The 26,563-nt window shown below is 45.0% G+C and overlaps 1 protein-coding gene across 1 annotated transcript in view; it reads left to right on the top strand.

The window, feature by feature from the left end:
* The window catches only part of LOC128901974 (netrin receptor DCC), a 583,836-nt gene that overhangs the window by 545,743 nt on the left and 11,530 nt on the right, over window positions 1-26,563 (top strand). The window contains exons 23-28 of the mRNA XM_054184191.1: window positions 564-726; window positions 7,591-7,817; window positions 10,273-10,389; window positions 14,394-14,553; window positions 15,815-15,816; window positions 22,384-22,596. Of these exons, the coding sequence (XP_054040166.1) occupies window positions 564-726; window positions 7,591-7,817; window positions 10,273-10,389; window positions 14,394-14,553; window positions 15,815-15,816; window positions 22,384-22,596 (882 nt within the window). The remainder of the gene's footprint in view (window positions 1-563; window positions 727-7,590; window positions 7,818-10,272; window positions 10,390-14,393; window positions 14,554-15,814; window positions 15,817-22,383; window positions 22,597-26,563) is intronic.

The raw sequence follows: 26,563 nt of genomic DNA, 5'->3' as shown, positions 1-26,563 counted from the left end.
AGATTGCCTGAGCAGCTAGAGCAGAAGGATTGCGCGCTGGTGGCTGTAACGTATGGCCCAGTGCTGCGTTGGGCATTATCCAACAAGGTAATAAAAATATAACGTGCTATTCCCAATGGAACGGGGGGAAAAAAAAAAGTCAGAAGCAAGGGACTGGGACTTGAAGTCAGCTTGACCGGGACTTGACAGGAGAAATGATGCTATTTTCAGTCCCTGTCTTGCTGCTGCAAGTCTCGAGAAAGACTATACGGGCCCTAAAGAGAAAATCCGTAGTCTCTGTATTTCCATTTTCAGCTGATAATAGCAAAAACCAGCCCAGAGTTATTGACTCCCAACATCGGGTTATTAACACCCAGAGAGTGCAGAGTCGTTACCGCTTAAATATTTTGCTGTGCCGCTGACGTGCAGCGAGACATACATTTCAGCTCTTTATGGCACCCTCTGTCTGCTTTTTTTGGAGGAATTCATGCCACCTTGATGTGGTTTATTTTATGGGTGACTGCTAAAAAGGGAGGGGAGCGAATCCAGCCCTGACCAGCCCCTCGTTGTCTGTCTCCTTTCAGAGCCTCCCATCGGGCAGATGCACCCTCCCCACGGCAGCGTCACGCCCCAGAAGAACAGCAACCTCCTTGTCATCATCGTCGTCACCGTGGGCGTCATCACCGTGGTGGTGGTGGCGGTGGTGGCCGTCATCTGCACCAGGCGCTCCTCGGCTCAGCAGAGGAAGTACGTTCTGGAATCGTGGGGTGGGAGGAAAAAGCAGTGATTTTCAGCCTCAAAAACGAGCAATATAACGGTCGTAGTGGAGAAATGTGGGGTCTGGGACTGAAAGGCATTTTGGGGCTCAATCTTTTGGTTTTGGAGGTGTCACTCATTGCCGGTGAGTGGAGAATGTCCCCAGTCCCCCAGGCTGCAGGGTAAACCGTGGAGAATAAGTACCCCTGGCATGGTGAGCCTCGAAAAAATAAGCCTGCCGTGCACAGCTCGCTGTTGTTTATATTCCCAAGTATAATTCACACACGGGAAAGAATCAATTCCATCGATTTAGTGGAGAAAAAAAAAAAAAAGTCTTTTCTGTGCCTGGTGATGCTGTTGGACTTTCTGACTTTGCACAGTTGAGAAACACAGGGTCCTGCTCACTTGCTAACCCTGGGGAGGGCGTTATCTTCTCCAGACAGTCCGCCTCCAAAAGTCTTCCGGTAAAAAGCATCAACAGCTCTTTCTCCAGGTAATTCTCGTCTACTCGAAAAAAAACCAACCCACGCAGTCTATAGAAAATTACGAGGAGAAAAATCTTCAGGCATCTTCTGAAATGCTATAAAAGGGCAGTAGCGTAAAGCACAAAGGTTTTTTCAGTCTTTCTGAGAAGTTCTTCACCCTGAGGGTGGTGAGACGCTGGAACAGGTTGCCCAGAGAGGTGGTGGAAGCCCCATCCCTGGAAGTTTTTAAGGCCAGGCTGGATGGGGCTCTGAGCAACCTGATCCAGTGGGAGGTGTCCCTGCCCAGGGCAGGGGGTTGGAACTAGATGATCTTTAAGGTCCCTTCCAACCCAAACCATTCTGTGATTCTGTGTGGAGATGATGGGTTTGAAACAGAGACAGGTTTGATGCACTTAATGCATTGACAATTACTAGACTATTTATTATTTTACTATTAACTCATTGCATTATTATACTGTTAGGAGTACGAGGACATGAGAAAGTGAAGTTTAATCATAGTTTGCCCACACTAACGAGAAATTTTTGTTAGTGCAAAGCATAAACATAAAAGAAAAGTGCATAAAAGAGCAAGACATTATTACAGTGATTTGCACTAATGCTTAAGAAAGGGTGGGACGATGAGAGCAGGGATGGTCAGGGGACCGAAGAGCTCCCAAATTTGCTGAGATCAGCTTTGGGCTGGTGGGGCACGAGCAGATGTGGAGTGTTTTGCCAGGGGAAGTGCTTTCTCTACAGATGGGTATTTGAGGGTAGATTTTTTTCAAAAAGAAAGCTCTCATTTAGGCAGAAAAATAAGGGCCCGTGCTTTCAGGAGCGCTGGGGTAGTTGAATGATGAACTGATTTGAAAATCTGCTTCTATTGTGAGTCCTACCACCTGAAAATCAGGCCATCGTGTGAAGGCAATGGAAATTCTTCTGTTGAATAGAGTCCAGTGAATCGTGGCTAAATCTTCTTGAGTTTCTAGCAGGGAAAGGGGATTTACAAGGGAGAGAAACAAACAGATTCATCTGTCCACAATTAGGTGTCTAAAACTTAAATATCCCAAGTTTGAATTAATCAGCCTCGACTTCCTCTCTAGCCCCTGGGGAGGAACAGGAACGTTCAAAGAATTGTTCATCTTATCCTAAGGCATGGGAAGATTTACCGTCTGAAGATGCTTATTGGTCTCCAGTGATGAAAAAAATGTGAAGCTGGTGGATTTGGATTCGCTGTTTTAAGTTCTAAATGTCTCTACTATGGGTGGGTGAATCTCACCCAAGTTGCCCCAAACGAACCGTTTCCCCACTGAAAGTGGGGAAAAAATAGGGCAATGAAAACTAAACGACGGATCTTAAATTTAGCACAGCAGGAAAGATCCTAAATTTCCTCAAAACAAGAGGTTGGTGGTGGGAATGATTTTGTTTCTGACCTGCCTGGAGAGATGCACGCTGTGACACAGAGAGTTTAGATTCAGGCTTTTATTGGCAGCTGGTTCTTGGTTTAAAATCCAGGGATGAACTGCTGAACAGAAGGACTGCAGTAAGGGTAAAGGCCAAGTCTCGTTGGATAATGCATGTGTCCTTCCCCGGAGCAAAAACTTGCAGGTGATGGAATAATCTCCTGTAAGCCTTCAGAGGCGGAAAGTCATATTTCTTAAGTTAATTAAAACTTGGCTGAACAAAGCACAATAAAGCATATTATACAGAACAACCTGGTACTGACCCAGGTGGCTTAGTAGGTATTTTCTGTCTGAGCCATCTAGGGAAGAATGAAATATCGGCCATACAAAGCCTGTGACAATGGGACGCCAGTAAAAAAAATAGGGGAGAAAAATGTGAGTAAAAGATTCAGGTGCAATAACTTACCCAGTTGTGCATGAGGGGAACGTATGGCTCCTGCAGCAATTGAGATTCATGCCCTCACCGTAATTACATCTTCCTGAGCACGAGCTGCTCGCTGCCCTGCGCTGGCGGTGTCCTCTGGTGTGGTGCCGCGGAGGATGGACGATGGGGCCACCCGGCAGCTCCGTCCTTCAGCGCAGGGTCAGTTCAGAGTTAAGCTTGGAGAAGATGAAACCCAGTTGAATCTTAAAGTAAGGGAAAATACCACTTTGTGCAGCGTACACCTCAACTGCAGGACCTGCTTCTGCCAGGAATTCTTTTAAGGTTTCAGGGTATTACAAAAATTTGTAACGTGGCAGAATGATCAGCCTATGGACTGGTAACACGAGGTGATGACTACCGCAGGGGAAAAGGTTAGGGTGGACAGCTGGTCTGAGCTGTAGGTAAATAATGCGTATTTATGCACTGAATGTGCATATGAATCACAGAATCCTAGAATGGTTTGGGTTGGAAGGGAGCTCAAAGACCATCTGGTTCCAACCCGAGGGGCAGGGACACCTCCCACTAGAACAGGTTGCTCAAAGCGTGGTCTTGAACAAGTTGCCCAACCGATGGGTGTGCTGGGCAGAGGAGTGGTGCGAAAATGGACTACAAAAAATAAGCTGAAACTAAGTTTAAGTCCTGTTAGAAGTAATAGGAGTGTGTCAGCACACATTTGTGAAGGCTCTGGTGAGCCAAAAGCATAATCGTTGAGTCTTAGAATGGTTGAGTTGGAAGGGACCTTAAAGACCATGTAGTTCCAACCCCCTGCCCTGGGGGGTTTGGGGTCTACCTTTCACTAGACTGAGTATCAGTCTATCCAAAACTAACGAGGAATGAGTTGGCAGCTGCTAAAGAGCCTATGAAGGTCATTGCTGTGTTCCTTGGAGATGCTCCTGGGGTCTTCCATGCTGGTGTAGCTCGTTAGTGGTGGCCTCTGCCCCATCTCTTGCACGGTGGTGGGAGGCTGGAGCTCACCACAGGGAAGAGGTGAGGTGGTACCACCATGAGGTGGTAGGAGAGACAGGCACTGGTTTCAGCTTTTCAGCGTGGCTGGCGGGGAGTAGAGAGGCCAAAGTGAAATAATTTTTCATCTGTAAACATCGGGAGAGATTTTCTGAAGAAAGAATTGGTTTATATTCTTCTTTTTTTTTTTTTTGTACGGGATCTCTGTACCAGTTGAATTTCCTTTAATACAGCCCAAAAGGCAAAGTGCACGTTTTTGCCAGGTTAGGAGTAAAGAGCAAAGAATAGAAAATATTAACTCATGCATCAGAAGGCTAATTAAGGTGAAGTATTTATTGTTGACTGTCTTCAAAGGGCTTTCTGAAGAGCAGTGCGGGAGGCTCAGGGTTCGAGCGGGAGGTGGCTACGGCTTACGGGGACCGTTGCTTCTGTGTCCTGCCTCCAAAACTGCTCCATGAGAAAAAGCGTCGCACCAGGACGAGGTTACGCATGCTTCTTTTTATGAGCAAAATCCCATTTTGCCCAAGAAAACGCTTTATTTCTGAGCTCTTCAGATAGAGACGCCTTCAGCTGTTGTTAAAAAAAAATAAACTAGGCTGAGTTGTTGTAACCTTAAGTGTTTTCTCTGGGGTATTGTAACTGTAAAATGAAGGCAATGAGGAGCGATCTCACTCCGGAGTATTTGAGAAATTATCCGATGTAGGATGTGTAATGGCTGGAGCCACTGCCCGGGCTGGGAACTCGAGAAACAAGACAACAAGAAAGGGTTTTCCTCTCCAGAGAGTTTATTTATTTTGAAAGTACAGCTTAAGTTCTGCTGTCGTTATTCAAGATTGCATGCCCATAATATATATTTTAAGGGCAGAGCTGAACTCTGGTTTTATATCCATCCTTAGGAAAAAAAAACCCAAAATACCATTACGGTATGCAAGCTGGATGCGTTCCGTGTTGTAAAATAATCGAACAACAACAGAAACGCCACCGTCTGAGATCAGTTTTTCAATTCCAAACTCCTTCCCTTCCCAGTCCCTGGGTCCGCTTGTAAACTGGGTAATGGACTACATTTGAATCCCGCTGTAAATCTTGACGGGAATTTCCAAAGCATCGGTTTCCATTGCTGCAGCGGAGGTTTGAAACTGATGGCGTAGCTTTTATGATTAACTTCTGTAGATAGAATGTGCTTTTCTAGTGCACGGAAGATCCCGCTTTCCCCCCGAAATTAAAGGTAGATGCATTTTCAGGAGCCGAACCGCAACTTTAGCATCGCATGAACAAAACATTCCAGGGGAGGATTTATTTTCATTTGTTATTGATGACCTTTTCGTGTGCACTCCTGGCTCTGATTCCATTTGCTACTCCCAGGCTGTCAGGGCATCAATAATTTGGGAGAAAAAAACCAATGCAAACCAGGCGAGATCATTGCATGTATTTTTTTAAATGATATCATTGCTGGAGCGGTTTTGTAGTTACGGTTGGAATGACACATTCATTATAGCCCCCTATTTACAGCTGTGTATAAAATTACTTTGGGGCTAAAATTTCTCTTGCCTGGCTCGGGCCCAGGGGAATGAATTATTTTCAATTGAAAGTGACAAAAAAAAGATGCTGTATCCCGAAGTGAAGAAAGTCATTCCTTGTTTAGAATCAAAATTATGGCCTTTTTGGGAACGAGACAGAAAGAACAACTTTACTTTTTAACTTCGTACATTAAGGTTGAATGAAAGGGCTCATAATTATTCTTGTGGGTGTTAATCAGGATGGCAGTAGGGTCTGTGCAAGAAGGTATTAAAGGACTGTCTTTATTCCATAGGGGCAAAGTGCAGTGCCTTTGCCCTGTTCTTTGAAATACCGTCATTTTCAATAGTTAAGGTTTGGCAATTAGAAAATAATGGGCTAAAAGTAGGAAATAATTATGACCAGAGCCCAACAGTCGTATTTATTAGGCGCTATAAAATAAATCTCTGAACGACCCCAGCCTCGCCTCTGCCGCTCGCTTTCCAGATGACTTTTTAAAATTAATATTTTGACCCTCAAAGAGCTTTTTGGGGTATCGACCAGTCGAAGGACCTAAAACAATTTCTTCCTGCAAGGGTGGCAGTTTGAGGCCCGGGATATTTCTGCCGGAATGAAATGTCGTGGCCATCAGCTCCGGGGGGTGAGACGGGGCTGTGCCCTGGGTGACATTTTCAATTACAGGATGTGTTTGTTCCTTCTCTTGAAAGCAAAAAGGTTGGTGACGCGCGTAACCGTAACACGCGTCTCTCGCTTTCTAGACCAGACGGAGAAAATTTAGCAGAGAACAGGAATCGATTCCGACCATTGGAGTTTCTTAAAGTTTCAAATTTCCTCAAGGTTGTTTTTTTTTTTTCTGGGAAAACAACGCCATGCCACCTTCCGCGGTACTGCCTGGAGGGCGGCTCTCTGAGCACACCTCCGCCAGTGCTACCCGCGGTGCGAGTCCTGGGGATGCCAGAGAGAGGTTTTCCATTGCTTTCCATGGATTCAGGGGAAAGAACCTTCCCTTCAGGAGATGCACCGCTGTGTTTTGGGGTGGGCGTATGACGCGGGTAATGAGTAGCCGAGAGCACTTAGAGCCCCTGGAAATCAAGGGTTTCTTATGTTTGTTACCTAAAAGTGCACATGAATTTGAAGACATTCTCCTGCACCTTTTGTGTATCGCAAGTATTTCTGCTTTTCCGCTTGGGACATTGTAATATTCCTTTCCTTTCACAAAGTATTTTGAGATGTACAAAGGAAAAATCAAGGGGTAAAGAGTACTTTTGGATTATTGAGCAAAACAGTAAGCCAGGAGCACTCCTTTTTCAGAGTTATTTAAATTGGTAGGTTCCTGATAAGACTTTCCCTTCAGCTGTAAATCAGCCGTTGTGCTCCATATTTAAGGAGCCTGTCTTTTCTTTAGAATAGAAAACCGCACATATTTTGTTACAAATAGCCTGCGTAGTGGAGGGGAGGCGGAAATCCGAGAGCAGCAGAGCGGGGCCATCCCCTCGTGGCTCCCCGCTGACGTGAGAGACATCGTTAATACCGATGCCTAAAGAGAGGAGAGTTAATGTTGCTCTGGGAGATGCTACTCTGGATTTCTGGGCTTTTCCGTACTAAAAATACTGCTTTGGTGGGTAAAGAAATACATTGCGTGCAGCACGCGGTTATGGAAGGTATAAGATGCGCGTAACTCGGCAGAAGTGGGCTCAGCAGTTTTCCTTCGCTGTTTGTAGATGCAGACATTCCACAAGCACTGCTCTTCCCAACATGAAACTGGTCACTTCCCTTCTCTTCCAGGAAGAGCGGTTTTCCCCGGTTTCTACATTAATTGGTGCAAAAAATGACTCACCCTGCTGAGCCCCGGGTCCCTCCCCTGAACCAAACTCCATGAAGCATAGGGTCACACCAAGATAACCACCGTCCTTTGGAGGACACAACCAAGGGGTTCCTTAGAGAGACATCAATGAGGAGACACCACCTCTTGGTCTTATAAAGGGGAAAAACCTTCTTAGGTGACAGTTCTGATCTTTCTTTGCTGCAGGAAACGTGCAACCCACAGCGCTGGCAAAAGGAAGGGCAGCCAGAAGGACCTGAGACCCCCGGATCTGTGGATACACCACGAGGAGATGGAAATGAAGAACATCGAGAAGCCAACGGGCTCGGACCCCGCGGGAAGGGACTCCCCCATGCAGAGCTGCCAGGACATCACCCCCGTCAGCCACAGCCAGTCGGAAACGCAGCTGGGCAGCAAGAGCACCCCACAGCCCGGTGAGGGGCTCCCAGGGCAGGAGAGACACAAACTGGCTGGGTTTCACCTGGAGATTTTGCGACATTAGAGCCGTAGAGTCATAGAATGGTTTGGGTTGAAAGGGACCTTTAGAGGTCATCTAGTCCAGCCCCCCGGGACTTTTTTCTCCATGACCAGCATATACATTTTCTTTAAATTAATTTGATACTGGTGGTTAGTGACCTTAGCCCAGCACAAGGAGTCTCTAACTGAGACCAGATCCAGGAGGAGATTGGAAGAGTTGACAGCTCTGCCGTGGGTGCTGGGAGAGATGTTCCTTGGAGAGGTGTTTTGCGGTGGTTCCACGCTAAAGGAAAACCCATCATTTTTCATTTTTACGCCATTCTAATTTTTTAAGTTCAGGAATTCAACTGTCAGTCAAATGTTATTAGATTTGCGCACCGTGCTAAGGAAGAGAGGGAAAAGGGAGCATGGAGAAGTAAGTGGGGAAAAAAACAAATGGAGGAGAGGGAGAACATGATTAGGAAGAAGGTCAGCAGCATCACCAGGAGCAGAATTTGGGCCAGGGAGGCTGAGAAAACTTAGGAGGAGAGAAATTCTGTAAGAAAAATGCGGTTTCAGTGGTGTTTCCTCCTCCTTTTTTTAACCTTAGCGCACGCAGCCCATCACAGGTTGCACTTTAGCTGATAACATTTTTTTCCACCGGAACAGTAGAAAGTCTTGGGAGACGCAGGTGGCGCGTACAGGGAGCGACAGGAGGCAAAACACATCACAGAATTGGAGAACATAAACATTTTTGTCTTGGGAACGGAGTGAAATAATTCCAGAATGTGGGTTGGGGCTGTAAATAATGAAGGTGACTTTTTCAGATGCTTCTGATGTTTTTATCTCTTTTCTGTTCTTGCAAGGAAAAAAAAAAACCAAAACCCCAAAAATGTTAAAAAGGAGCAGTTTTCAAATTTCTAAATGGATCTCATTTTCTTTTTCTGACTTTGTGTTTTGGGCCGATAGTTTGCTATTCAGGAAGATAATGGTGTGATGTTTCCTATTGTTTTTAAGACAAAGATCCTCATTATATTAAGACACTGGGAAAATGTAGCCAGAAGATTCCCTCTGCCTAAAGAGCTGCGGCTGACGATCAGAAGAGCCCAGAAGGATCAATAGGAGAGCTCCATCGATTGCTTGTCGGCTTGCAATCGAGTGCGTGGAAGTCATCCCAGCATATGAGCAAGTTAATGACAAAGGCTGGGCTGGATGGTTTATGTGTAAACGCCTTGGGCCGTAAATAAATGCCTTTATGTTTCTTCCCGTTCGGTCCTACGCAGTTCAGTAATACTGGCCCTGGCTTTTCACTAGCAATTAGGGCTTTGAATGGCCATCGACAGAAGGCTTGGCGTTTCAGTCCTGCAATTCAGCCAGAGTGGTTCGAAAAATACGTAGTCTTTCTATGCAAATCGGGGTTTTTTTCTTTTTGTAAGGAATATGTATTTACTTGGGTACGTCAGAGACGAATAGTCTGAGTGGGTATGAAGCTTACCTGTATGACAGGATTAAACTGATTTCATCCACGGTTTATTAAAACAGCGAAAGTAACATAAATGCAAGGTTCATGTGAGACAAGGTATGAAGAGAGGAATATTGCTTTCATTTCCTTGCAAATTACTGAACATCCCGTTTCAACCACGCTTTCTTTCTGACAAGTGTATTCTCTGGAATCTTTGAATACTTCAAATCTCCTATGCAAATGTGACTAAATCAGAGCATCTGCATTGAAATACATAAACAGGGAGTCTGATTTCTGTAGCTGCTGAGACAGTTTTGGGTTGGATTGGGCATCAGGCAGCCTGTCTCAGCTCTCTGATCTCGGGAGATGGGCTAGTTGCGATCCAGGACCAAATAACGGGAAGACCCAGGCACATCCTGAACTTGCCATGGGTGCTGTGGGAAAAACAAGCTGCGCGGGCTGGAAGAGCCGCCGTGAATTACCGGGTCCGTAATCTGGGCAATCAGGACACAAGACTTGGTGGCATCTCACAAGGAAGGTCATTTTCGTCCTTCAGATGTATTTCAAAGAGCAGTTCTTGGCTGCCGGGTTTTGTAGGTACCCGAATTTACGCAGCCTTCCTCTGGTCTTAATATTTTAATTTTTAAATGAGTTTATAATAGGGAAGTTACAAGAAAAACTTCACATTGTAATGAAGTGGATGGGGATTTTTCAGGATAGTTTCCGAGACAAAGAAAAAGCGGACGTGTTCTCTTGATTCTCTTACCCAAAAAAAACCCGCAAACAATGATTTTATTCAGAAAAGGCAGCCAAAATAGTCTGTGCAGCTCTTTGCAGGTGGTGATATTTAATGATGGGTTAGAATAACTGAATTCTAAAATAAACCCATTGATCTTCCTGCTAGATATAAGGTGACGAGAAACATTCATTTCCAGCATTTCCCACTAAGCCGTTGTGGTGGTTTTCTCTAGGTCCCGAGACAGAAGATGTTGGAAGCAGCATGTCCACGTTGGAGCGCTCGCTCGCCGCCCGCCGAGCCACCCGGGCCAAGCTCATGATCCCCATGGATTCGCAACCAAACAACCCTCGTGAGTACCGGCACCTTCCCCCGGCCCCCAAAGGCCGGGCTCACGCATCTGAAGATCTCCTACGATCTTTCAGATGTCGTCTGGTTAGGCCTCGCTCAGGTTAAACAGCGTTAGCCGTGTTGTTGTCGTCGTCTCGAAAAGACGTGAAAGGCCTGGAAGCTTGCCAGGGCTTCACAACGCAGCAGTGGAAAAGCTATGGAGCGAACTCGGAAATCCTGCTTCTGCGAGAGTCAGCCCGGGCTAAACCTAAAGAGTTGGCATTTCTATTTTTAGCGGGTGGATAGTGATGGATAAATCCCTCTGTCTCCTTACACTAAAACTTTATTTAAAGGGGTAAGAGTTCAAGCTGCCAGAGCAGAAGGCTTTGCAATACACAGATGTAAATTTCAATGTTATTGTTATTATCAATAATTATAATCAGCTGGACATTGTTGCAGTTTCTGGCATATTTGTATATTTTCTTTTGTCTACAGTAGTTGGCCACGCCACCGTGTGCTTTTTTAATACGGAGCGGCTCTTACGAAGCCAAATAAACGAAGAGAGAAGATATTTTTAGTGGGTGTTAAATTTTAGTGACTACAGAGCGGTTGTCATTGAACAAATGTCATAGGTGAAGTCAATCTTTTTCAAAGCAGCAAGGTACACGAGAAAGACAGGAAGGCAGGAGAGCATTAGATAGCTTCTCCCACCCTCCAGAACTGATGAAAATTTCAGAAGTGACCTTTTTTTCACATCTGAGCGAAGGAAAGGGGTAAGCGAGAGAGGGTTTGGCCCTGATCAAGTTCCCGGTCAAGGATGAGGCTTTGGGTCTCCACCTTTCCTCCGAGCAGCCTTGTGATCAATCTCTTGGTAGCTCTCAGCTTTTAGCTAGAAGTTCTACCTTTGACCTCGCAAAAATAGATGCGAACGGAAATCTATCGGAATCGGTACGTCTGTGTAAATCGCCTTGAGTTAAAAATGAACATGCACTGACAGAAATCCATTTCATCGCAAAATTTCTTCCTAGTTCTGCCGTTTCAATATAAGTGGCTATTTGTGGGTTTGTGGAAGGGGGACATCACAAATGATATATTAAAAAAAAAATAAAAAATAGAAGGAACTGAATGAAGGAAAGGAGAGGGAATAACCTACCGTGGCTTTGTTCAGGAAATGACTTCATAGGAGCTGAGGGAGAGGTTGAACTCCAGTTCTCCACGCCTTGGACTGGACATATCGCCCCATTTCAGCCTTTACCCTCTATATCATCTGGAAGAAAGACCGCTGGGATGAGGCGGAGAAAGCCCTTGACTCCACCTGGGAAATATTCCCATCTTATAACCGCACTAGTCTCATAATCGGGCAATTTGTCCTTTTTTGGGGGTGGGATTTCTCCAGAGTTGGCCTGGGTTGAAGGAGGGCAAAGTCCAAGAAAATGGATAGACTTTGAATGGTGGAAGCAAAATCAGAACCAAATCAATCGTCATTACCATGGGAAAATAGCAGTGTTAGTTAAATAAAAGTCAAGTCAACGTTCTCATACAGCTTATAGATAAAAGTGCTCTTAAACATATTTATTTTTTTCAGTCAAATGATGCATTTTGACAAGCGATGTCCCCTTTTCTGTGTATTTATATTTGCAACAGTATAAATCTAATCTGCGGCGACAGCATGCTGTGATTGTTTGCAAATAATTAAACTCTGATTTATAAAAGTCTTACTTGTGCATTTGGGCAGGCTGAGTTAACGCTGCGTATGTTTATTTCCCCAGAAAAGACAGTTGAGGCTTTGTCAGATCAGACGCTTTAATTAATTTCTGAAAGAAATTGTCAGCAGCGAGCGATTAAATAAACTGAAGAAGCAACGTCGTAATTCTGAAGTAAAACCCACAGACTGTTAATTGTGAAATACCGAATCGGGAGGTATTCACGTTCATCTCGATAATCAGTATTTGCAGTCTTTGAGAACAAATACACCCCGTAATGCGCCGTTGCTTGCTGAAGTGGAAGGAGCGTAAACCAGATGAATTTGATAAGGTTTTAGCGATGCTACTGAAACACAGGCATTCGCAAATACCCAGGCCGCTGTGTCGAAAAGAGTATTTACAGAGAAAAACAATTGAGAAAGGCCTTGCAAGGTATCGCGTTCAAGCGTTGTGCCCGTAATTCTCCTGCTTTGCGTTTGTAATCCTCACTGGTGGAAGAGGAAAACAAAACGCTGCCGGAGTAAATGAGTTTGGAGCGAGATTTCCGCTGTGTTTGGCGGGGAGGTTTTTTTCCTCTTCACGCCCCCTCCCTAAAATTGCAGAAAATCACACCGGTTCTTTTTTGTTTTGGTTTTTTTTTTTCTGGGGAAATATGAACGTGTCGACTCAAGTCGCTTTGGCAGCCTCTGGGGTGCTGGAATACCATTCGAAATGTCCTACTTTGTCATTTCTATAAGCTGTTCTTGGGTGCTGCTTCTTTTAACAGGATACAGTACATTTTAAATGTAGAGCGGTGTTCAGGGAGCTCCATGATTTGGTCAGGGAATTTCTGTTTTCAGTGTCTCAGTCTATCAATATTAAGTGCAAATTCCATTGCTGACAGGCCCTGACAGAACAGATTTGTTGTCATATCTGCTTGAAATTGCGAAGATTTATTGAAAATGTTTGATGTTACCTTTTCTCCAGCTTCTCTACAATAGAGCGCTGCAATGAATAGTAATCCTGTCTTATTTTAAAAATGAAAAGTGCTGGGAGCCTAGACCCTAAAAAGAAATGAAGGAATGGACTTTGAAAACCAAGTTGTTCTTTAATAGGATTCAATAAAGAGCGATATTTTTCACTGTAGCAGCAACGTTATAAATATTGTCAATAAAAATGTCTTACACAGACAAAACGAAAGGCCTGAAGAATAGAAATTCTCTTCGAAGAGTAGGTGAATTGAACCCCAGACAACTCTGAAGCTCAATTTACCCAGGTCAGCATTTCTTCATGAGTTTTCTTCATCTCCGCGCTTCTCCGTTACCTCTGGAAGCACGGCGTTGTCTCACTGACAGCCGTCTGCTTAAAAAAACCAAACCTTCGTAAAGCCTTGGCACCGCCACAGCTTCTTGTGTGACCTTGGGCAGGTGGCCCAGTTCGCCGCTCTGTGTAACAGACGTAGCAGGAGCTAGAAGGAATTGTCGTGACCATCTTAAAGTTTACAGCGTTGCTTCCAGTTCGTGTGTGAAAGGTGCTAGATAAGCCAAACCTTATCATCAAGGAGCCAAAAATCCCTGCGTATTGTTTAGCTGGGCAAAACTTTCGTGAGAGCTTCCAAGTTTTTCCTAAAAGCGACAAAGGAACTCATGATTTGAATAGCTTGATTATCACCCGCTCTTCAAGCGTTGACTTGAAAATAAAGGAGATAAGCCCCGGGAAAGCCTGAATTTAGCACACCGTGATCCTGGTTCTCAAATCGAAGTGTCCCTTAAATTCAACTCCAGAACTCAACTTCGACTTCAGACTTTTAGCTACTGGTTTGCTGGCACCTCTCACCCCTGTTCCTTACGGGCTTGGACATTCCTGAGTGTGGAACGATGCCCAGACACCCTCAGCTGGTGGGTAAACCCAGGGGTCCTGTGCCTCCGGGGGCATCCGAGGGTGACAGGGACATCGGTGTGAAGCTGGCAGACCTGATGGAAGAGTTGCAGGAGCCCAACAACTGAAATGAGCCCTTAAATTGCCTGATCCGTCCCTTCTCTCTTACTTGCCAAGGGATGCAAAGCCCCCCCCGAAATGGGGCTGAATAGCTGGAACATAGGCAAAAAGGTGGTTAGTTTTACAGATTGCAGACTGCAATTATCCAGTGTCTACCAGAGAGGCTTATTTCTATGTACAGAGGTGGCTTCCGTGGGCAGAGGCATCTTTTACACCGAGCATTTGGGTGCTTTGCTTTGGCGACGTGGTTGTTTCTGGTTCCCGACAGACCCTCTGAGGACTTGGTTTTTTTCCTTGAATTTTCCAAAAGCACTCATTTAATCTCTCTCTCCTTCTTTCCTTTCAGCTGTGGTCAGTGCCATTCCGGTGCCAACGCTAGAAAGTGCCCAGTACCCCGGGATCCTGCCGTCCCCCACCTGCGGATACCCCCACCCGCAGTTCACCCTCCGGCCGGTGCCGTTCCCGACCCTCTCCGTGGACAGGACCTTTGGAGCAGCAAGAAGTCAGTACTTTTCTTCTGCTATTTGCTATGACAGTGCTTGGAAATGCGTTGTTACCTGTCATCGGGATGTGTAAGCTCTAGCCAATTCGAATCACGCCGTCGTGATTTTTGGGAGCCAGGATAAGTCCAGTCTGGTACCAGCAACTGGCCACGGGCTGCCTCCAGTTGCAATTTCCAATCTGTACTGCACACCTTAAAAGTTAAAAGTCATTGCATTTCTACTCCAATCCTGTCTTTTCTGCAGGTCTGTCACTCGTTTCACTGTACTTTAATTCCCTTTGCTTTATTCATGAGGATATTCCCCGAAAAACGCCGGCTTCAAGAGCTCATCTTCATCCCGAGGCAGGATCTAGCATCATCGTTCATTAAAATCATCCATGGTAGCACTTACCCGACCTCTCCACACAGTGTCTTCCCAGGCTCAGCTGCCCTCGCTGCGAGAAGTATTTTCTTTAATGTATCTAACTTGCTGAAATTTAAGCCAATTGTTTCTTGATTCGATGATAGCGGGAATAGAGAACAGTTTCTTTTCTTCCTTTTGCACGTCCTTTTACACATGTGAATGCCGCTCTGCCGTCTCGCATCACCCGTCTGTCCTCTCGAGTGAGCTCTGTATTCAGATTTGCTCCTCTGCAGCAATAGATTTGTGCGTTGTGGGTTCCCGTAACTGTTTTTCACCTTACCGTGATCACCCCCGGCCTCACCTTCCCAACTTGGAAGCCTCTGCCGCACCCGCAGCCATCTGTTCTTTCTTCAAGCCTAACGAGCGTGCTCTGGCATATTAATTAGAGTTGGAGGGCTCGTATTTTCTTACAGTTCTCTCTTCGCTCTACCGCATAGCGAGTCTGAATTATTGACAGATTAATGTCAATCTGTTACACCTATTTTTTTCCCATCGCCGAGAGTCCGTGCTGCTGGTCCGCCGGGAACTGATCTCGAAATGGCTGATTTTTTTTCCTCCTGTTTGGTTGCTGCTTTCAGTCAGTTCAGACAGGTCTGTGGGGACCGGGGATTGAAATCCAGTGGTGGGATTGTAGGGAAAAGGTGGGTTCGGGTGTCCTAGTCCTCACCCTAATGTTCAGTCATCGCCCTGACGTCTTCAGTGTGGTTGCTGAGGTCCTTTCAAAGGTAGATGGCCGTTTTCCTTGGAGGGCCTCGCTGAAATAATTGGGTTTTGATCTGCTGCTTAAATTAATACCAAACCCCACCACAAATGCAATGCACGGAAACAAAGTAGATGGAGTTTCAAAGTAGATTCAGATTAGATGTTGGGGAATAAAACCCAAAGTCACTACCCTGTGCCTGATCACGGAGATGGAAGAAGAAAAATTTGAGGACTTTTCTCAGCCTTCGTCATTTCAGCTTGCTCATAAAGGCCCTGAGCATTTAGGTTTATATAATGGCGCATTCATTACTTCTCATTTTAAGGATGGGTGAAGGGATATAAAATCATAGAATCACAGAATGGTTTGGGTTGGAAGGGGCCTTTAAAGGCCGTGTAGTCCAGCCCCCGGCCATGAGCAGGGACATCTTCAACTCGATCAGGTTGCTCCAAGCCCCGTCCAACCTGACTTGGAATGTTTCCAGGGATGGGGCATCTCCCACCTCCCTGGGCAACCGGGGCCGGAGTCTCACCGCCCTCAGCGTAAAAAAAAATCTTCCTTACATCTAGGCTGAATTTTCCCTTTCAGTTTAAAGCCATCACCCCTTGTCCTGTCGCAGCAGGCCCTGCTAAGAAGCCTGTCCCCATCTTTCTTCTAAGTCCCCGTTAAGTTCAGAAAAGCCACCATAAGGTCTCCCTGGAGCCTTCCTTTCTCCAGGCTGAACACCCCCAACTCTCTCAGCCTGTCGATGTAGACTTTTGTACATAACATCATGGTTCGAATATGATGCCAGAAGGTTTCCTCAGCACCCGGGTGCTGTTGCTGCCGAGTGCCAGCGCTGGGCTCTGTCAGCCCAGCTGGAAGAGCGGTCCATCTCCAGCACATCCGACTGAAAAGCAGCTGCTTCGTTTGTGGCTCACCTCCCGCTGCCGCACCGCAGCAGAGAACGGGGATATATCAACAAAATTACTCTTAACTCTTCAAATTTATTTATTTTGGGGGCTATTTTCTTAATATGATCACATGGTTGAGAGCAAGTAGCAGTTAAAGAGACTACGGAGACGCTAAATAAAGCTTTTTTGGTGTGTTTTGCCCCTCAGTGAAAAATTTGCTTGACTCTTGACCAATCGGAGCTGTGTCTGAAGAAGAAATACCCGGCAATAATTCCTCTGAGACGTAGCCTACCTGCGGTACTGCATGAGCGAGCAGCCCATTGATCAAGACGTAGCAATCCCTGAATAAATCATATGCCGTGCCATTAGCGAGGGTGTTGCTCGGCATCCTGCCGTACAGACGATGCTCGAACACCTTCTTCTGTTTCTGAAGGCCTTTTTCATTGACCCGAAGATTGGAGTGCTGCAACTTATCTTGAGGACAAATGTTCCGCTGAAGAGGAAACGAAAGAAAATGGAAAAAAGAGTCAGGCCCCAGCCAGGGCTTGAATAATAAGCTGTCTTGCCTGTTTGATTGCTGCTGATGACACCACCAGCCATAAAATGCAATAGCTAAGTATCAGTTTTTCCAGGCAGAAAACATCTCTCAGCCATGATGAAGTGACTTTTGTCTGGTCAGCAGTCCTTCCCGCGGCTTGCCTTCTCCTCCAGGCTCCTCCAGAGCTCCATCACACCCGCTGCTTACAACGTTGTCAAGACAGGGAGGAGAAAATGGTGACATTTCTAATTTGCTGTGTATTAAAGAAGAAAGGAGATGTTCTTATTCCTCCTCTGCCACAACTATTGGAGATGCTGAGCCATCACGGTCTCCAGTAGGGAAAGAAGAGAGCTGGAGGAAACCATCTGCCACTTAGGAGGTACTGGGGTGGCCCCAGCCCCATCCACACGCTGGTCAGCAGAAACCGTTCGTGTTCTGGTCCCATCCCGACCGCACTTTTACAGGAGACTAACCCTAAAGATTACAACTGGTCCAACAGCGCCATTTTTAGAGGGAGCCATTCATCAGTGTATTGCCCTGATGATCCATATGATGAAAACTTGGAGATGGTCAGAAAATAAGGGGTTTTTTTAAAAATAAAGATACATTATTTTCTAGTATTAAAAAGAAAGATGGAAAATTGTGTAAACCAGAATAATAAAACAAGAATTCTATTAATAGCTCTAGATAGTTGTAGAGAAGTGTCGTGGAATGAGGATAACTTTACCTACATGAATCTGTTAAAGTGAAATGCACTAAAGCAGGTATTTCCTGAGCACGTTTCCCCTTGGAGCCGGCTTTCTGGCTGTGAACAGTCAGCTCTGCAGCGAGCCCGTCCAGCTGGGAAGCTTAAATCCCTTCTGCATTTAAGCTGGGAAGCTTAAATCCCTTCTAGCATTCTGGACTTAGTGGAAATGGTCATTTTTACTCCACAGTCCGGTTTGTGTCCGGCAAGGGTTGCAGCATCTCAGAGAAGAGGGATGAACGCTGTAAGGGGGTTGTGGGTAAGGTCCTGCTTCAGGCCCCTCATTTCCTTTGTTTTCCTCTAGAAACCGAATTATCAGCAAAGCGATTTGGGTGGGTTTTTTTTTTTTCAGTAGGTAATTCTTTGGATTTAACCACATATGATTTTAAAATGGTTCGGTCGCGTTCCCATGATTCAGCTTTAGGTTAGCGATTTTTTAAAAGTATTTTTCAAAAGCATTCTTTGGGATTTCCCTAAAATTGCACGAGAGTAGTAACCTGATAATAAACATACTAAAAAAAAAAAAAATTACTGCTTGTGCTACAATAACATCCGGAGACCCCGACAGGAATGGGGCCCTGGTTTGTTACTATACACGTGTATAGTCTTGCTCACATGATATAACCTGAATAAGCTCAAAAATACAGGGAAAGTCATTAGTAGGTAGGGAATAACGTCCAATTTTAAGTCCCCATCTACCATCGCAGAATTGTTATTACCTTTGGGTTTCAATCTGTATTGATTTTTCATTACCCCAGACTGTGGCGGAGCCAACAGCCACAAATCCACGCGGGGGCTATTTCCAGTCTTGCTTCTTAATAGAAGATACACAATGTGAAAAATAGGTTCAGAAACCTAAATTCATTAAACTTGGTTAACGGCGTTGTACCAACCGACAATTAGGTGAAAGCAAAGGGAAGATCAAAAGACTTTGTATCGCATGTATTTTCTTCTCCTTGGTGAGCAGTGTCCACAGCTATTGAAGTTCAAAGCCAGCTCATTCTTAGTGTTCCTCACACATAAAATGAATGTAAGTAGGGCTTTATCCAAGGCTTCTCCAAAACAATCGAGAGACCCTAATTGGTTTTACTGGGCTGTAGAATAGATCTTCACGTATAGCATAATATTTTCTTTACTCTGGCAAAATGTTTTACTAAACTCAAGAGCAGAAGATCGCAAGTGGGACGCGGCATGGTATTGTCAATAAGGAGTAAGGTCAATTGGGTGTTTACTTTCTGTAAAAAAAACAAATAAGGAAAAATTGGATTAGTAGTAATAATCGGAATTCTTGGGCGCTGCTGTTGAGGTGTAAATATCTGGCTGCTAGGCAGGGGATTGGTGTAGGCGATGTAGGCAGCAGCAGCGATGTGCTCATCTTCATCCATCCTTCAAATAAACAATCCATCCTCGCTTCCTGCAGGGACTTGACTGAATTGCAAATTGATGGTTCTCATTATGTTTGCAAGCATGCACATCTTATTTTAGGAAAAAAAGAAGTCTTCTCAAGCATGAAGCACCTTCATTACGCCACTTACCTTCAATATTTAAATCCCAGCTCTAGCTTCTGATTTTAATAGAGTCATCACACTTTTCAGTAATAGCTGAAGGATAACCTGAAATCTTCTATGTAATGATGGCTATGTAGGTCTCCAGATTTTACAACTAAATCCGTAAGATAAAACATACCCGTACGGTAAAGCGGTAATTTAATAGCCTTTTAATGCCGTGACCATTATGCTGATGTTAGCTGATAAAGTTGATAAAGCTTTGTTATCTGAGAACACCACTGCTGAAAATACCAAGAAGGTATTTGCTGGTGAGAGGTGTCGGGTTTAATTGTTTCTCCAAGCAGGGCAAGAGCATCCCAAAAGAACCGTCCTTGAGGACGCCGTGTTGGGCTCCATAGGAAGTTGAGGCTTTGACAGGCATGTTGAAAGACATTTTGAGGCTACGAGCGTAGACAAAAGGCTTTATTTTGACTTGAAGCAAAGGCCTCACCAAGGATTTGCTCCAGAAGGCATTGTAACCTCAGGTGTGTACCTCTGTGAGACTCACACGCTGTTTTTGCATCTTCCTTGGGCAAGGTGAAGGGCGAGAAGAACCCAACGCCCATGGTAGCCTAGAGCAGCAACGCGCTGGGACATCTTCTTGAATGTGTGAGGAGTGAGTAAGGGTGGAATGAGCTAAACTATAATTCCCAGTCCACCCTGTTATAAATAATCTCAATATCTCTGGCCTCCTTAAGGAGGGTGGTGCCCTCAGAGAAGGAAAAAGAGGGGTCTGCTGGGCAAGGAAGGAAACAGAAAAGCAGCCATCAGTAATGGCGTGATAACGCGAAGAGCCTTGAAGGTGAAAACAAGGAAGATGAGCCACAGTTGAGCAAACTTTTACGAACTGTAGATGATTTTGACCTTGCTCTGATCCTGTGGTTGGATTTCTACTTGCGGTCTTCAGTATTGCCAGGGCCATCTGCAATATTGCCATAGGAACAAGCAGTGGGGCTGTGGAAACGAGAAGTCCTCATTTCCATTTTTCAAAATTGTTTTGCCGCTTAGTAGGCTGTAATTACTTATATACTTTGACATTAATTATTATAAAATGCCTTGAGATTTGACTTGGCTGTGTAATTGCATGCTATTCGCGCAGTGAGTTCTGGTTGTTGCAGCAAGCTTTGAAAGAAACCAGATCCTCCGGAGCATTTTGGGTCCCAGTGTAATAACTAATTCTGATATCTCTGTGTCAGGAAGTTGTTTTCTTCAGTAAAAGGTTGAGCTTTTCCTAGGTTTCTCTTTCCTGCCACGAGCTGCATGACTAACCGTTGTGCTGTGAGCCATCCTGGCTGGCGTAGGTACTGTGGGGACGCTGGACACCACTAACACGCTCAAATTAAAGAAGTTCCTGATGTGATCGGCCTCTTCACTAACCGTTTTGCTTCCTTCCACTCTTCAGCTTGCAAATAGTGTCAGGCCTTGTGGGCACTCCCCATGCGGAGAACATTCTCCAGTGCTGCTCCTTGGGGCGATGGGGCAGGAACTGGGAGAGGGGACAGGAGAGGCCACCAGCCTGAGCTCTGAGGAAACCTCAACGGCACGCATGGATTTGGAAAAGAAGATAGGAGATGGTGTTTTCAGTCCAATTCTTTTATTCTCATCCTGCAATAGGAAGAAAATAGAAGCGGCAGGCTCTTCCGTGTGGCATGGGGAAGTGAACTTCTTGATGCCATCCATAAAGCACCACGGCAGACTTACGCTTATCGGTCCTCCTCGTAATTAGTTCTTAACTAGTTGGGTTTGCCGTGGTAGGCATAGTGGTCAGGAAGAGGTTGTAAGGATTTTGTTATTCCAACGACAGTTCCCTTACAGGAACAAAATGATCTGTTTTCTTTGGAATTCTTTCTTGCTGTCTGTGTTTATTTTCTTCAACTCCTTAAAGTCTGAATAACGTGGGACAATACGGTTCCCCGGTGTAAAGAGCAGGAGCGAGTTCCTCCACGTGACCGAGCCTCAGTGTTAGGTGAAGAGCGGTGCCACAAATCTGGGCCATGCCACCGGGATGCGCGAGTGCACGTCCCGCCTCTCGCTGTCTTCTGTCCTTCTCCCTGTGCAGCATCTTCTTCACCGCACAGAGGAAACTCTGATTTTAGACTACAGGGGTAGAAGATTTTGCATTTATAAGTTTCAAGAGAACCTTTTTCTGCATTGAGAATGCTGGTGAAGTTAGTCTACACTCTGGACCATACCCATCCTGAAAACTCCTGTACAGTCGTCGTCATATTGTCATTTATAGTTTGGGTATGACATGGGTTTCTAGAAGGCTGTAGAAATAAAGGGCTTTTCTCTTTGTTTCAACCTTTATTTTCCTTAAAACTACGTTGACTTCTGTTTTCTGGCACGGAAAGTCCAGGGTGGAGGTTGATACTGGAAGCTTCCTTCAAGAACCACTGCAGAACATAGGGAAGCTGTCTTTTGCGTTAGAGGGTTGATGTGAAACGTTTAAATCTCTGAAAAATTGACTTTGAATATAGGCTAATAAAACAGCAACCTACTGCTTTGGCACACGGAATGTTACAGCTGTCTCGGGGAAAAACAATATTGGTGATTGGTTATGTGGAAATTAATTAAGTCCTTTCTTTGTCTCTAGCTTTTCTCCACTAGGACTGGAACAGCATCACCGTGCTGAACATAGTTGTAGCTTGTTCCAATCTCCACATGATGTATGTGTTTATTAATGTTTAATCTTTAAAGGCACGTAGAGAGGAGATAAAAATATCATGCTTGGGGGTTTTGTTGGGGTTTTTTTGTTTTGTTTTGTTTTTTTTTAAAGGAAAATGTTTTGAGCTCCAAATGGCACACTCTGAGGAACATCTGGTTTTTAATTCATCTGCCAGTAACTTTTGATGGAACTGTTTACACATTTCCTGCGCCTTCTTGGAGGGCGGAGGCTAATGCTGTCCCTTCTGCCGAAAATCACCATAAAAGTAGGAAACGGGACATAAAAAATACATCCATAACAGCGGCTTGGTTTTTTCTTTCCTTTTTTAACTCTTCTCTCGCAGCTGTAAACGAAGGCCCCGCACCGCAGCAGCCGTCCTTGCTACCGCAGACGCAGCCTGAGCACTCCACCACCGAGGATGCCCCCAGCAGAACCATCCCCACCGCCTGCGTCCGCCCTACGCACCCTCTCCGCAGCTTTGCCAACCCCTTGCTACCTCCGCCCATGAGTGCAATAGAACCGAAAGTCCCTTACACACCGCTTCTGTCTCAAACAGGTAAGAGTGACGGGGGGGGAGAGGGGAAATCTCCGGTACCGCTCATCCCAACCACTTGCCTTTCCATTCGTGAGAAAACAGAGAGCGCGAGACTGTCCCGTACCTTGAAGAAATATCAATAAGGGCTCGCCATTTTATGATTATAATCCAATATCTCATTCTGACAACACGGAATAAAAAAAAAAAAAATCAGGACAAGGCAATAGCTTAAAACCAGAGTTAACAAGTCAGTGATAAAAATGAATTAAATGAGATGCCAAATTAATCACTTGGTCTTGTTTCCCGTCTCCTGTTATGCTACAGTACGTTGAACCGGTGCCAAATGCTTGCCTCGTGTTTCAAGGCTTGCCTTTTCGATAATGAAAGGACTATTTATGTATGCTGGGAAAGAACCGACTGCCATCCACTCCTGTGTGCAGCCTACTTCAAAATTAAATAGCGAGCCTGGGAGGAACAGAAAGAAAATGACTATTTAAAAAAAAAAGGAAAAAAAAAAGGGCGTAGAATGGTGCCGCCGTTGAATGAAGCTGGGGGCTGGTTTCGGAGACGTTTCACAGATCAAAGGCAGTGAAACGTTCATTGATGGCATGGCAGAGTGGGGCACGGCAGAGCAAAGCGGGGACGGTGTCTCCCAGCTCATCCCTGGCTTTGTTTCCAGAGCAGCACCGATTCTAGAGAGCTGTTTTAAAACTTCACCCTTGGATCAAAGGAACACGCGTGCATGATAGATCTGCTATCTGCTGTGTTCATGAAGTAGGGCCAGCGCTAGAATTGCTCTTCACGTGAACCGGTGTAATTTGAGTAACACTATTTCCCTTGTAACCCTAACTCCTAGAGCTATTCAGGGATAAATCCCAAGAGTTTGCAGCCTGGTACCTCATTTTAACTGTTTGCTTTACTCCTTTAGCTTGGATAATCTCCAGTTTGGCTCAGCCAACCTTTGAGATTGCAGCTTTATTCTTTTCTCTTCCGATGCTGCTTTCCGAGCGTAGCTTTCTTGCCATACAGCATATGTTAGGTCGATGCTTGCAACGAGCAGGCTACCAAAACAGCCCCGCGTTTTCACTGGAAGCACCTGCTATCCGTCAGCAAGTAATCCAGTTTCTGACAGCGGGCAGAAGTAGATAAATCCTTCTTTGTTGGAGAACCGCTTTTGCCAAATCGCGCGGCGGAATTATTTGTTATACATAACAGCGTCCATTCATCTTTATGTAGCGCTGCGTTTTACTTCGTGAGGATGCAGTTTGTGTCTTACTCCAGTGAGTGACCCTGGTTACCTCCAAAGGGCTGTTTGTTCTCTAAGTCAATCAGAGTTTACATTTTAACCGTTATAAAGGGGGGGGGGGGGGGGGGGGCGAGGTAAAAAGAGAGGACGTTGGGGCGTGTTACTAAATGATACAGCATCCCATCGTCCCAAAAAATAAAATTGCCCTTTTTTGGGGTGAGTAACCTGATGTAAGCAGACGCGATGTTGCCTGCAAACAACGTGCGGGACTTTGTTACTGGGCAAAATTAAGAACTGAAAGTTTATGGCAACGATCCGCCGTAAAGCAATGGAGATAAATAGAGCAAATGCTAAAGCAATGAAAAAAAATGGTTTTCTGGACTCGGTCATATCGACGAAAACATGTTGCTGGGTTCTATACGGCATTCAAACTCTTGTATTCGCTGGCATACTGAAACCACAATGTCTACTTTTTAGAATTGTGTCTGACGTCATTTCTGATCTGCCTCCGGCTTGTTTGCGGTGTTGGGGGCTATTTATTTCTCTCCGCGCATTGTTTCTCTTGCTTTTCTCAATGCGCTTGTCCTCGGAGCCAGTAGCCAGACTGATGTTGTCTCCTTTACCAATTTCTTGTCGAATGTTAACCGGGCGGTGGGGTGTGCAGAGCTGATCCTGATCCGGCCCATCGTCCCTCAAAACTGGGTTGCTCTTTCAGTACCCACTCCTGAATCCCACTCCTCTCTGGAACCCAGATTTGTCGTCTTTTCACTTAAAATGGGGAGAGAGAAAGCACTGAAAAAGAGACGTCAAGAAAAAGCGCTTCATTTCACCAGCAATTTTGAGAGTTTAATACTACCCATGAGCAAGGTATCTCAGCCACAGCTAAATACCCGCAAAAGGGAAATTTTGAAGACTTTTGTGACTTTACCAAGCTTGTGATGTATTTCTCTATTTGAACAAAACCTCCTAAAGACGAGGACTGCCGTGTCCCTGCAGTCACTCATCCCTAGTAGCTGGCAGAGCAAGGGTGGCTGAGCTCTTTGGAGGCCACCTGAGACAATTCCCTTGTGCACCACATCTGCTAATTATACCCCACTTAGGGACATCGCAGGTTTAAAAGGCTCTTAGCAAATTGCCACGTTGGAATAATAACTGTTACTTTGCTTAACCGCATAGATAGAATTAATTATTTTTTCATTACGTTTTTCTTAGACTTGAGACATTTTTACATGTCCTATGTAATAAAGTAATAGGGCAATAGGTAATGGACTCCTCATCACTTAAACCAATTAAACTACTTTTGGCTTTCCTGTCCTATTTTTTAAAAGCATGTCAATCAGGTGTCTTATCCCTCCAGACAATACATGACTAATGGAAGGATCCTGCAGAATTCCGAAGGGGAGAAAGCAGCGGAGAACTGCAGAGATGGAGCCAGAGGTTTCCAGCAAAGACTTTAAAAAGCAGGAACCTGAAGTTCAGTGGTGATTTCCCTTGAAATCCCGTCATTGCTGGTTTGCAGACCCTCCTCCCTCCATCCCGACGAGTTTTACATCTCCTTTTATAAAGAAGCTTGGGTGGAAATGCCGAGCAGCGGTGTCTTCTGGTCCTCAGCCAGCCCCACCGCCTGCCCCACGGCCCACCGCATGCTGACGCTCCAGATACGTTTGTATATTTAGATTATAGTCCTGGAGCCCACCTCTAACGCTGGGCCCCATGCGATACTAGTATCAGAATTAATTTTTGGATCTTGCCCAGAGAACAGATGAGGCCAGGGCTTTTTCTTGGCTTTGATTGACCCGACGCTGAAAGGAGGCGTCTCCTCTAATATTTTATCTATTCAGTATATCTCTGTACTGGCATTATAATTAGCTGTTAAACTCTATCAAATGGTTCATAAAAAAGACGTACAGAGATCATTATTCAGTTGTGGGGGATTTTGCCGTGGGGAGATTAATAAATATTTTAAAGGCTGTGCTCCTGGTTTTGGGTCATGACACCAGCCTAAGCCAGAGCTAAAATCTGCCATTTTTCTTCTTTTTTTTTTCCCCTTTTTTCTTTTTGCTGGAGCCCAGTAAATCTGAACCCTTCACCTTAAGCCCTTCCCGTTGATGTTTTATAGGAGATCTCACCTTTTCATCACTGCTTTCTGATGGAGCACTTGAGGTTCCTAATACTTATTCTGAAGGCGTGAGAATCACTCCCTGGTATTTCCAATCCCCACCGCGGCTCCACTTGCTCCTCTTTGCAAATCATACACATAGGCATAGAAGTGATTTGACTTAGTCCCCTTTCAGGTTAAATAGAAAATGTTTGATGGAGTGTTGAGCTTATTGCATTATAGATCTGACATAAATTCCCCAAATGGACAGGATAGATTTTTTTTTTTTTTACACCCTCGCAAATGAAAATTCCTTTTAGGTCTCGATGATCAGCTGCACTTTAAATGAACCTGAATTAGGAGGTCATTTTTCTTCTGCAGAAGCAAGTGCGAGGTGATAAAAAAAATGTGAAGTGGTGGGTTTTGTATTGTGTCACAGTTCTAAAACTTCACCCTTTTCGGGCTCCTGTATCTTTTTGCCAGACTGTAAAAGCGCTGCTTTTTTTTCTAGCGCGAACTCACCAAAAAAATGCAGTTGGAAATCCAAATGGTCGTCTTCTCGGGCTTCCTGGAATCACTCAGGGATGCCCCAGGGCTAAAAAAGACTTTATTGTACAGCAAAATTGACCTTGATTTTCCTCCCT

The sequence above is a fragment of the Rissa tridactyla genome, chromosome W, assembly GCF_028500815.1.
Source record: "Rissa tridactyla isolate bRisTri1 chromosome W, bRisTri1.patW.cur.20221130, whole genome shotgun sequence".
Lineage (NCBI taxonomy): Eukaryota > Metazoa > Chordata > Aves > Charadriiformes > Laridae > Rissa > Rissa tridactyla.
The sequence above is the reverse complement of the archived record's forward strand: the minus strand, read 5'-3'. Positions and strand labels throughout refer to the sequence as shown.